Source organism: Protopterus annectens, chromosome 3.part1 (genome assembly GCF_019279795.1).
Source record: "Protopterus annectens isolate FY-2018-M chromosome 3.part1, PAN1.0, whole genome shotgun sequence".
NCBI lineage: Eukaryota > Metazoa > Chordata > Ceratodontiformes > Protopteridae > Protopterus > Protopterus annectens.
The window spans coordinates 1,583,791,909-1,583,805,310 of NC_056732.1; the positions used below are offsets into that span (position 1 = coordinate 1,583,791,909).

The 13,402-nt window shown below is 43.9% G+C and overlaps 1 protein-coding gene across 1 annotated transcript in view; it reads right to left on the reverse strand.

Annotated features, from left to right (window-relative positions):
• Window positions 1-13,402, reverse strand: part of LOC122797814 — a 2,009,088-nt gene that overhangs the window by 1,345,447 nt on the left and 650,239 nt on the right. The window contains exon 7 of the mRNA XM_044066337.1: window positions 1,969-2,114. Coding sequence (XP_043922272.1) covers window positions 1,969-2,114 — 146 coding nt within the window. The remainder of the gene's footprint in view (window positions 1-1,968; window positions 2,115-13,402) is intronic.

Consider the following 13,402-nt stretch of genomic DNA (forward strand, 5'->3'; position numbering starts at 1 on the left):
ACAGTTATCCCACTCCACAAAGGGGGAGCCATCACTGATCCCAGGAACTATCGACCTATTTGCCTGACGAGCCTGGTCTGCAAGGCCATGGAACTATCATGGAACTCAAAGACATTGGTAACCTACCAACTCTGGATCCCAACCAGTTCGGGTTTGTGAAAGGCAGATCATGTCTCCTGAACCTGATCGACTTTGAGGCAGTCACCAAAGTCGTAGATGAGGGTAAGGTGGTTCACACAGTCAATCTTGACCTTGCCGAGGCTTTCGACATTATCCCCCATTCTGGAATTATAGTTAAACTCACTAAACCAGGTAAAAATCCCTACGTCACAAGATGGGTTGCCAAATGGCTCACTGACAAAACCCGCACTGTAAAAGTTGCAGACTCCAAATCCAACCTCAAAGCAGTGACAACTGGAGTACCACAGGGTTCCGTCCTGGGACCTCTCCCATTTGTACCTACTTCTCTGAAGTACAGGCTAACACAGAAGGCCTCTGGCTAACGAAGTTCGCAGATGACTGCAAACTAGGAGCCATAGTCAAGTCCCCAAATGATGTGGACATCCTACAGAAGGGCCTCACTGAGACAGATGCCTGGTGTCAGAGCCTTGGCCTCAAGCTCAATGCCAGAAAGTGCCCTGTCATCCCCTTTGGTAAAAACTCTGTACCCATGAACTACCACATAGGTGGCAGTCTACTTAACGCCGAATGTGTGGTAAGAGACCTTGGGAACCAGGTGGACAGTAGGCTTTCCTTTGATAATCATATCGCCACAATAGTCAGGAAATCCTTCTACGTGACACATCATCCAGGAAAAAAGAGGTCATTGTCCCCTCTACTCGACACTCAAACCCATTAGAGAGTAAAACGGCCCTTTTGGAATGTACCTCCCAAGACATCTGCAGCAGCTGGAAAGGCCACAGAAGTACCTCACAGAGGATTACTGGCCTCAAACAAATGCCCTACACTGACCACCTCCATAAACTCCAGCTGTACGCCGTAGCATATTGCCTACTCCGAGGTGATCTCTGCCTAACATATAAAGCTATGTCAAACCCAGAGCTGTTGGACATACTACACCTAAAGAAAAACCAATCCCTCCGAGCTACACGCTCTAGGGACCTAAACCTTGTCATCACAATAAACAGGACATGCTGGAGGGATAGAGTCCTGTCCCACAGACTTCCCATACTCTGGAACAGGCTACCCATCTATGTCAAGCAAAGTTCTTCATTAGCACTCTTCAAGAAAAATCTTGATGAGTGGATGGGAAATAGGAAATACGCCCTGGGGATCACTTGTGTCTCTGCTCAACAGTGGTACAGGAAAATAACTTTCTTGGGTGGCGTAAGCCAAGGAACCTTGTTGGCTAGGCTTACGTAGGCCCTTGGGCTGATAGCCTAGTACCTACCTACCTATTCAAAGCAAAGTAAGAGACAGAAAGGGGAGGTGGGAAAAATGGACAAAAAAGGTTTAATAGCATCCAATACAGAGATTTTGGAGACAGAAGTTAAACATCAAATGCAGAGATTTTAGAGAAAAAGTTTCCTCTTATCTCCTGAGCACCTACAGATCCATCCTGCTCTTGCGGCAGCAAATTACATCTGCGGTATTTCACACACACCAAGGATTATAGGTAAGGGGTAGAGCCTGAGCACCACATCCATAAGCTTGAAAGTGATCGAAGGAGGATGATAGTCAGATCACAGACCCATATGTTGAGCAATGGATAGGAAAAAAAATCCAGTCTCATTTTCTAAAGGATGCACTACATTAATTATCCTTTTGATACATGCCAATAAAAACATGAAGGAAGCCCAGAATGGCAGAAGGGTAATGGCAAGATTTTCAAAGCAGTAAGAATGCACATACCTGGGTCTGCTTAAACAATTACCTAATTTCTTTTTATTACTTAAATGGAAAAAATCAAATGGTGAGCAAGGATTTAAGATATTCCAAGAAGTTTACCTGTAGAACGCGATGGCAAACTTTCAATCTTGACTGCAAAACATTTATCTGACTTATCACTCTCTGCTTCCAGTTTTGGCTCAGATGGAGATGCAGGTGCAGAAAGGGAGTGGGTGGATTCTGCCGGAGATTCGACACCTTCAGCTCTGCAAAAAATAATTTTTCCTTTAAAACAAGATGCTACATAGACACCCTTAGGAAACACATCAACACCTGCTCACCGTATCATCCGATATTTGGCAGGACCCTCTACAGTGAAAGAACACTCATGTATCCTTCATATAACCTATCAAAAGGTTAGTCCTTCAAATGCAACAGCTATACATTCTACATAAGTTAATCTCTGAAGACAGTTTTGCAATAACAAACCACAATTGTGAGAGATCATAAAAAAAAAAATAACTGGCAAATATATTCAACATAGCTGTACATATTCGCAAAAAAAAAGGTCCCTGCTGCAATATAATACTTAATGTATGTTTATTCAGTCCAGTCACAGGTAGGTGTGTTAACTTTAGGTCCAACTTCCAGACCTTTCTGATGTCTCCTATGCAGTAAGCACACACTGGAAAAAGACAAGATGAACAAAGAATAGTTGTGCAAGAACTTACCATAACAGCAGAGGTCCTTCTCTTCTCTGTCACAGTATTCTTTACAGGAGGGAGTTGCCTACCTAGGCGAACAGACTTAGGCCAGTATGCCAAAGTCTTTTACTACTGTAGGGTGCCCAGTACATTTCACATATGCAGCTATCAGAAATAGGCCATCAAAGTGACATACACGCACCATCCTCAGAACTGAAGCCCCATTTGAAGAGATAGTCCAAGGAATAGAAAGTCTCTACATCCAAGACAGCAACAACCAGGCATAAGCTTCTGCATTGGAGCCGGACACTCCAGTCGCCTGAGGCAGAGGATCCCTCAGTAAGAATACTACAAAATGGGAATAGGACATCTATAGTTGCAAGCAGAGAACTCAAACAACCTCATGTCAATCATTTGGTGTAAGAATGGTTAAAGACAGAGAACTTTAAACCAAAAGACGAAAAGTTAACGACGACCCAAGATAGTGAACTAAGTACATAAAGTCCACTGAACATGAGGAACAGACAGACAAATGAAAGCTATGTAAAACAGAAACTCAAAACAGTCGCATAAACTTAAAGTGTAAAAATAATGGCAGAAGGCCAGTACACTGAAAGGCATTATAATGTGGCAAGAAGGTTGTTCTGGGGACTGTGCGAACATTACAATACTGATGTAGATGAGAAGCACTGGAAACATGAACCATAAAGCATTAGAGAGAGAAATGTTTATATCCCATGGGATCACCCATTATCAACCCAAAACCAACTAAAGTAATCCGTCAGAAGACAAAGTAGCATTAATCACTGAAATTGCTACTTCTGACTACAGTGTTTTACATAGAGACAAAGTCGTAAAATATCAGGATATACAGGGAGAACCTGGAGCAATGTGGAAGGATGCCCAGACAGTTGCAACAGTAGTAGGAGCAATGGTTGTCAAAGAATTTACAGTCACATTTAGATACGTTACAGATAGGATAAGCCATGGTGGTGCAGCGGTAGCGCTGTCACCTCACAGCAAGAGGTTCTCCCGTTCAATTCTCGGCTGGAGCACCTTCTGTGTGGAGTCTGCATGTCCTCCCCGCGGTAGAGTGGCATTCAAAAGACGTGTGAATGGGCGTGCCTTCATTGAAGATTGGGTGTCGGGCTGGCACCTCAGCACCACAAGTGCAAGTGCCGGTCGGTCAGCTCCTGTATTCTTCGATCCCGTGCATACATTCTCCAAACACTACAATCTCCCTTTATATTCCAGATCCAGAGCAGGCTTTGCTTCGGCAGTCCTGCAGGGTTTGATTGCCACACCATCTCTTTCCTAGAGCATTCCTCCTCCCCCAGCTAAGCTATGGTATTCAACCCATATGTTATGACTGCAGTTGCATTCTTGAAGGACATAGTACAGTTTTGTACCTACCATAAATGTAGATGTCCGATAGATATGCAACTGCAGTCAGATTTTCCCTCCCTCCATACCCCTCTATGCCTTGGGTCCACTCCTATCCCTGTTCCTCTTAGCTGGGGATATCTGCTATGGTGTATATGTTGACCGACCGGCACTTGCGAACTGCTTCTGCTTCGGGCACCGCGCGGCAAGAAAGACTGGAGAAAATGGCGTCGGCTGATGCTTATATACTCCAGCCACTCTGACGTCGGAGAGAAATGCGACATCAGCCGACGTCGGACCCAGGCTTTGGAATCCGGCCGACCGAGGGCTGCCTGAGGCAGGACAACCCATATGTTATGACTGCAGTTGCATTCTTGAAGGACATCAGTGAAAACAGTCATTAAGATCAATCCTCTGCTGGTAAGTTCAGAAGCACTCAGTTCCAGGGGACTAGCATTTTGGACTATTTTGGTAGCAGATATACCAAAACTAAGGGTTTTGTGCATCAGTGTTTTTTTTTCCTTGCACCCCCTTGTTTTCACTACTTTGTCAATATATTTGACTAACTTCACTGCTACACACAAAAAACTGAAATTTACATGTCACTTTAAATGACTAAAGGCAATGATGCATTTTGCTGCTGCACCCCATAGCCTACTATTTTCTCATCTGATAAAGTTGCAATGCATTTCTTATTCAATCTGCGTTTTTCTACATATACTTTGTGTGATCTGGAAAGCAGTACCATCTTATGACAGCTGGAAGATGCTAACAATTTATGACAGTCTCCTTCCTTTGTTTAAACGTTTGCATTCTGATTAAGAGTTACTCGTATCATTGCACTTGATGCTTCACAGCTGTTATGCTTGCACTACTTCACTTGTACTTATATAAAAGTGCATATGTTTAGACAATCAAATAAAATTTAAACTTTGCCAACTTGGATCTGGGGCCACCAGACCATGTTGTTTGCCTTACAACCTGTTAAATTTGGCTTAGTTCAAGGTTTAATGGACTTCAGCTGGAGACACCAGTGTTTTGAATCACAACTAATCTGAAGTTCTGTAGATCAAAGGTGAGGATGTGTGAAATGCTACACAGTCATTTTCCCAAAAGTGAAAACAATTTGATCTTGTATTACTAGCAGACATCATGTTCTGTCCTCTGCTATTGAGTTCAGAAGCACTCTGTTTTAGAGAAGTATGGACTTTCCCAAAATCTGTGTTACAGTGAGACTGTGTATGGGTGACGTACAGTTAGCAGAAGATATGAGTAACATGTTGCATGTACAAGGCCCTGGCTTTGGCATAAATGTTTTTTGTGATACAAGTAAGGCTTTCATGGGTGCACTTTTCAAAACTTGTGTGTATGTAATGACAGGTTTGCAAGCAGCTTAGAGGGTGGTGGTGATGTTGCTGCCACAGAGAAATCATTCTTATTATGGACTTAATTCAATCGCAGACATGCACAGTGACATCAAAATAAAGCAAATTTGCAGAGACTCTGAAGCACTTACTTCCTGAGATAATCCCTTAAAAGTTTTGAAATTCAGCTGATGTAATGCCTCTACTCCTAATTAATGGTCAAAACATTTCAAATACAAAATTATAACCACTACAAATGTGCAATGCTAGTCAACGCTATTTTTTTACCTTTGTCACAGATAGTTTTGCAAAAATTAAATTTTTAAACTAATGCTGTACGACTTCCTTTACCTCTAACACCTACTTTAAGGAAGCAGTACTTCAAGCTGGTAGTAAATGGATAATGTGAAAGAAAGCTGGATAACTTGTTTAAAGCTGAGGATAATGGTGATAAAGAAAGTCATGGCCACCTCATATAAACAAGTTGATGTGAAAAAAATCAAGGAAGAGGACCCTGTGTGGCTTTCTCCATTCAACTTGGTACCCTTAAGGGACCTTTCCTTCAGATGGAAAGAGAGAGCACCAACAAGTGTTCCAGTGGATCCTTCATTAACAGATCACAAACTGCATTCTAAAGGAATGCCAAAAGGTCCTCCCTTCAATAATCCAGATAGTGATTTAATTTGTTTTGAGTTGTTGGAAATCCAGGGTTATAATGTTACTAAGAAAAAAAGTACAGCTGTGTAAGAACTTATACATGTTTCCATAAAGCTGCAGTAGCCTTTGGCTATTTGAGCTGTTTCCTGCCTAGGAAGCAACAACTGAGTGTTTCCAAAGCTCTGGCTCCCTTCCATACAGTCCCTCTGATTGTCCAAGCACCAATCATTAAAAAGCAGCCAGAAAAAAGGGAATCAAGGACTCTGCCTGTAGAAAAAAACAGAAAGCAACTTTATTCTGTACCTCTTATCAGCTATAAAGACAAAATAATGCTTTATCCTTAAGAAACAAAAATGATAAAGAAAAGGGGCATGGCAGGTGGATGCAGCTATTGCAGCTGGGTGGAATTCGAATATGTTATGCTAAGATTTCCTCCTATTTATATGCAGCAGTATTCATAACATGAGGCAGTCCACTACCACCTAACTCGTACATCTGGCTAGTACAGTCTTTTGCTCCTATATGATATGCTCAATGCCACACATCAGCAAACGTATGTCAGCCATAGAGAGATGTTGGGTATAAAGTGGATGTCAGCACGCACCAACCTCAGAACTTTTCTGCTGCCTGTCCGATCACCAGCTCCAGTCGTCGGTCAGACAATTTGTGAACCTTGATTCAGATAACTACCCTGCTGGGGCATTATTCCTTTAATATTTTGGCTACTTTGTTTTGCTGTGATTACATGTCAACTATGAATGGCAAGTGTCAGTGTGGAAGGCAATTTACACATGACTCTCAAGACCTTTGCTTGTTTTGCCTAGGCCCAGACCATGACCACACTTGCCTGTGCTTGCTGTAAGGCCTTAATACTCAAAACACTTCGTAGCCGTTCAGCTTCCTTGAAGTTACATCTTGAGAACCAACACCTTAAGCATCGCTAGCGTGATATGGAGGTGACATCGAGCCCTTCAAACAAGCTGCAACCAAAAGCCCAAGAAGTCTTGCCTTGATTTACCTGCTGTTCACTCTAATTTGGACATATCACCAAAGGCCGATGTGGGCTAGGACGCCATTCTGGAATAAATAGATGTTCCTTCGACGGGTACCAGAGTGGAGGCCATTAAGGACCATACCAGGACATCCTTGTGGGAATCACAGGTGCCCACCTCGGGAGTAGGGGAGAACCATGGCTTACTGTCAATGAATGCCCGTGTGGAGTCACCCATATCATTGTGCGAGATGACGTCCCTACTGACATTGTGGAGTGCAGACCAACGTCTGGCCCATCCACTTTCCACCACATGGAGGTACCAAAAAAGATTAATACTAAATATGTTGCTTCTGTTCCCCAGGAACAAATCCCAGATTGACATGCCACCCCCCCCCCCCCAAGGCCAATGCCTATGTGGCCCTATGTCAGAATTCACCTCCTTCTCTCCCTATGCCTTCCTTTCCTCCCTCTACTCCTTTAAAGAGGTATTTCTGAGATGGTTCCTTCAGATTAGGAGGAATCATCAGGTGATGAATCCTTGGCTTATTCAGCACACATTTCTTCCCCTTAGGTTATGCCTCTACAGAAGAGAAATCTAATGGCACTGATTCCCCCTGGAGAGGATATCTCCTTTGGGGAGATTATCCTTAAAATGAGAGAATTCTTCAAGAGGCACTGCTGACAGGTATCCAACATAAAAAAAAAGTTACTACAACTTCCTTCAGATGTATTCCCCCTCTTCATCTGCCATACCCCCCCTGTTCTGCCAGCATTCTTAGATGCCTTTCCAACTGCTTAAGTGCCCTCATTCCCAGCCTCCTGCTAAGAAGCCCAGAGAGATTTTATAAATTGCCTGAATAATCCAAATTTCCTTTCAAATGTTCCTTGGAAAACCCTACCATTGCAGTCTCTGCTTTCAAAGCACCACAAATGCTGCCTTCCACCTCGTCACCCTCATATAAGGACAGCAAAGTCATGGAGAGAATAGGGAAGGTGGTGTATACACCACCCTTCAGGGCAATTAACTATAAAATTCATATGGCCAAACATTCCTTGGCTCTTCTATAAGATGCTGGGAAGCCTCTGTCCGAGCTCCTGATTCTCCCACTAAGGCTAAGTTCTCCTCTATTTTTAGCTTCTCAGCCCAGGCCACTACTAGGCACTCCAAGTGCAGTTATGATGCTGTGGAGGCTTCAGCTAGGGCACCTGCTTCAGGGTCTGTCCTGAGAAGGTATTCCTGTTTCAGGCTCGAACCATTACCTGATGAAATACAAGCAAAGATAATGTACACTCCTCTAGACAACAAGGCCTTGTACGGTATCCTTGGCTGCAGAACTGCTTAAATCTTTACAAGTGAAGGGAAAGGAGCTGCAAGATATTAAGCATATCTTTGTATCCCTTTCTCCCTAGGTTTCAGAGGAATTAACGCACCTAAACTACCTTAGTCAAAAAGCCTAGTAGGAGAGATCCTAAGTCACTCCCATCCAAGACTACCTCCTACTCCCATGCAGAAACAGCCTTTTCAAGGTAAACCAGATAGTCTGTGACTACCTGCCTCCAGGACCCTTGATCCCTCTTGTCTCTCTTTCCCTCCCGGCTTGGAATCAGACAACCCAGAACTCATGGGTCCTTACCATCATCAGACAAGGATATTTTATGGTATGGAACACTCTTCCTCCTTTCAGGGGTATTCCACAACCTCCAAAAGAACTGGATCTTTTTCCCCAGATTTTACCCAGACTTCTGTCTCAAACAAGAGATTGGGATCACCACCTGAGAGTGTGCAGCCTACCTAAGAGGGCAAGTAAAAATAAACAAATATGAGAGCACTGTTACCCGGACGCAAGGCAAAGGGCATAGTACCTCGCTTTTGGTGAATGTAACTATCAAAAGAAGCAAACTGGGGGTTCTCAATCTACTTGTACTGGTTATCAGTCCGGGCTCTCACCCTGGGGTGAGAAAGATCTGAGATTCTCTTTTGTCCTCAGAATGACTGAATAAAGAGAAAAAAAGCCCTGATAAGGGCTCTTCTCTTCTGCTGGTCGAAAGTACAGTTTTGTACCTACCATAAATGTAGATGTCCGATAGATATTCAACTGCAGTCATAACATATGGGTTGTCCTGCCTCAGGCAGCCCTCGGTCGGCCGGATTCCAAAGTCTGGGTCCGATGTCGGCTGATGTCGCATTTCTCTCCGACGTCAGAGCGGCTGGAGTACATAAGCATCAGACGACGCCATTTTCTTCAGTGTTTCTTGCCCCAGATGCCAGGTGCCCTCCAAGGAAGGCTGTAATCAAATTGGAAGGAAAAAACAGGTTTCCAAACAAATAAGTAAGCAATAAAGAGATACACCATAACAGATATCCCCAGCTAAGATGAACAGGGATAGGAGTGGACCCAAGGCATAGAGGGGTATGGAGGGAGGGAAAATCCGACTGCAGTTGCATATTTATCGATCATCTACATTTATGGTAGGTACAAAACTGTACTACGTCCTTCAAGAATGCAACTGCAGTCATAACATATGGGTAGAATACCATAGCTTAGCTGGGGGAGGAGGAATGCTCTAGGAAAGAGATGGTGTGGCAATCAAACCCTGCAGGACTGCCGAAGCAAAGCCTGCTCTGGACCTGGAGTATAGAGGGAGATTGTAGTGTTTGGAGAATGTATGCACAGAGGCTCCATGTAGCAGCTTCTAGAATGTCCTTTGTAGGCACCCCTCTTAAGAATGCTGTAGAGGTGGCTGTAGCTCTGGTGGAGTGTGGTCTGACATTGGCTGGAACAGTCTTCCCATGGAAGGAATAACAAAATCTGATGCAATGTCCAATCCATTTTGAAATAGTCTGTTTTGAAATTGCTTTTCCTTGTACTCCAGGGGCGTAAGCTACAAAAAGTTGATCAGACTTCCTACTGGTCTTGGTTCTGTCCAGGTAGTAGCGAAGTTGTCTGTGAATGTCCAAGGTATGTAACAGTCTTTCCCCTTTGTTTTCAGGATTGGGGAAGAAAGCAGGCAGATGAATAGCTTGATTTAAAGAAACCCTAGATACCACCTTTGGCATAAAAGTAGGGTTGGTTCTTAAGGAGACCCTGTCTCGGTGAAAGATTATGAAGGGTGGTTTTGCCATTAGGGCCTGTAGTTCCGAAACCCTTCTTGCTGAGGTAATTGCCAACAGGAAAGCTGTCTTCCATGAGAGGAATTGTAAGTCCACTGAAGCTGCTGGCTCAAAAGGAGGTAGAGTCAGTTTTTCCAGGACAAAGTTGAGGTCCCAAGCTGGCACTGGAGCCTTTCTTGGTGGCTTAATGTTCTTGATTCCCCTAAGGAATTGCCTTGGCAAAGGATGTGAAAACACAGGTGGATCAGTGTTATATCTAGCTGAAATAGCTGAAGCATGTATCTTTATGGAAGAATATGAGAGTCCATTCTGAAGCATATCTGCCAAATATTCCAGGATGAGTGGGATGTTTAATAGTGATGCATCATGACCCTTGCTGGTGTTCCAAATGCTAAATCTCTTCCATTTTGCCAAATAAACCTTTCTGGTGGATAGTCTTCGAGTTTCTGTTAATATCCGCTGAACTTCCTTGGAGAGAGATAGATTGAGGTTATTCATGGGATCTCCCAGGCTGTCAGCTGCAGTGTCTGAAGGTTTGGATGCACTGTCTTGAAGTTGTGCTGAGTCAAAAGTAGGGGCCATTGGGGAAGGGCCCACTTCTTGTTGTGACATATGCTCCGTAGTAGCGGGTACCAGTGTTGTCTTGGCCAGTCTGGAGCTATTAGGATCCCCTTGGGTCTCTGCTTTGATCTTTAGTAATACTGTGGTCATCAGTGGCAGAGGTGGGAATGCATGGATTGTTAGGAAGTTCCAGTTGAATGAAAGAGCATCTATTTTCCTAGCTTGTGGATGGTATGTCCTTGAACAGAATTTTTGTAGATGATGGTTGAGGTGAGAGGCAAATAGGTCTACTTCTGGCCTGCCCCATGTTGCGGTGAGTTGTGTGAAGATCCTTAGATGTAACCTCCACTCGTGAGGATCCATGAAATTTCTGCTTAGGCTGTCCACCAGCACATTGTCTTTGCCTAGAACAAACTGGGATTGTAAGTGTATGTTCAGGCTCAGTGATTTCTCCCAAAGATGCAATGTCAGTCTGCAAAGGGGGTAGGAATGGGTGCCCCCTTGCTTGTTTATATACCACATCAGAGTGGTGTTGTCTGTCCTTATCAGTAAATGGCCTTGTTGAAGTTGTTGTCGAAAGGCCTCGATGGCATGCATTACTGCCAGCATTTCTTTTTGGTTTATATGCAGATGTGTTTCCTTCGGAGACCATTGTCCTTGTATGCATCTGCCTTCCATATGCGCCCCCCATCCAATGTCTGAGGCGTCTGTGGTCATGGTCTGTGTTATCGGAGGTTTTTTGAATGACATACCTGTGTTTGCCTGGTTTACCGAGGCCCACCATAGGAATTCCTTTTGTAAGCATGGAATGAGCGGTATGGTTGCCTCTAAGTTGTTGCTGTGCTGAGACCATAGGCTTTTTAAGTACCATTGAAGCTTTCTCGTGTGTAGTCTTGCTAATGGAACCAGGAGAATGCAGGATGCCATGTAACTCAGGGCCTGTAGGAATCTCCTTGCAGTCATCTGGGTGAGTTTTGCCAAACCCTTGAAATAATGAGTTAACTTCTCTTGCTTGTCTTCTGTCAGGTAAGCCATTTGAGAGTCTGTGTCCAGATTGGCTCCTAAGAAGGTTATTTGCTGGGATGGTTGAAGTCTTGACTTTTGAAAGTTGACTGTGTATCTCAGAGCCTGAAGTAATTGTATGACATAGTTCAAGTTTTTTGTCAACATCAGTTTGTCGTCCGCTTGTATAAGGCAGTCGTCCAGGTACGGGTAAATTTGGATACCCTGGAGCCTGCAATGAGCAATTACTGAAGCCAGGCATTTTGTGAATACTCTGGGCGCAGTAGATAAGCCAAATGGCAATGCTGAGAATTGATAATGCTCTGGCCCTGCAAGAAATCTGAGGTATCTTCTGCAGCTGTGTCTGATAGGGACATGCAGGTACGCCTCCTTGAGGTCCAGAGTAATCAGCCAAGACCCCTTGCCCAGCATGGGAAGGAGTTGCTGTAGAGTCAGCATTTTGAACTTTGGTACTATGAGAAAAGTGTTTAATGTGGACAAATCCAGTATTGGTCTCCATTGAGTTTCTTTTCTTGGAACAAGGAACAGTCTTGAGTAGAATCCCTGGCCTTGTTCTTGTTGTGGTACTCTTTCTATTGCTTTTATCTGAGCAAGCAGAGAAATTTGCTTGATAGCCTCTGCCCTCTGGTTTGGTGGTAGGTTTAGCATGATCTGTTTTCTGGGTAAGGTGTGAAAATGGAACCTGTAACCTTGGACTATAATGTCCAAAATCCATTTGTCTTTTGTCAATCTGTGCCAATTGTCTGAAAACAGAGATAATTTTCCGCCCAAGGGTGCTTCTGTTTGCTCCTTGGTTGGCGGTCGTAGAGGAAAGTCATTGAGATTGTGTTTGAGGGGCGGGGGATACCCCTGTGTCACTTCTTTGGTTTGCTGGCTGCCATTGTCGTCCCCTGTAAGAACCTCTGTATTGTCCTCTTCCTCGGCCACGCCTGTTTTTACCACTTTGAAATTTTTCAGGATTAGGAAAGGACCAGTCCTTTGAAGGCCAATTCCTGCTGAAACTGGGGGGCTGAACCTGGAGGAAATCTTTGGCCGTCTGAACTGATTTTGCTTTTTCCTCGATGGACTTTTAACACATCTTTAGCATTAGCACCAAAAAGCTTCTTCTTTTCCAAGGGTGCATCCAGAAGTATTGCCTTAACATGATCTGGTAGAGGTTGTTCTTTTAACCATGCATGTCTGCGAATGACTGCCCCTGTCATAGCTACTCTACATGAAGCTTCCAATGCATCATATCCACACTGCAGAAAGTGATTGCTGACTTGCTGAGAATTATGTACAGCTTCCTGCAAAGACTTCCTGTCTAAAGGGTCAGGAGAGGCCAAAGTTTTCTGTAAATCATCTAACAGGTAATCCTGATATTGTAACATATGAAAAAGGCAATTCAAAGCTCTCATAAAGTGGTGGAGGTGTACACCTTTTTCCCCCATCTCTCTAATGACCTAGCTTCCCTGTTGGAAAGAAAGGGATTTTAGAGGTGGAAGCTGAAACACCTTTAGGTCCCTGAGAAATAGTTTCTAAATCAACAGTATGGGCCCTGAACAAATAGGAATGTGTGTCTGGGACCCTGTAATATCTGTCTGGCTTGGCTGGAGCAGGAGGAAGAGAATCAGGGGTAACACTGGAGTCAGAATATAGATCATCCAAAACATCAAGCACAGGAGGAATAGCTAGGGGCCTGTGCTGGGGGTTTTAAGGAAGGTTCGAAGGCGCTTTCTGGAATCAGAATATTCCTGGCCTTGCCACTTGAAATGTT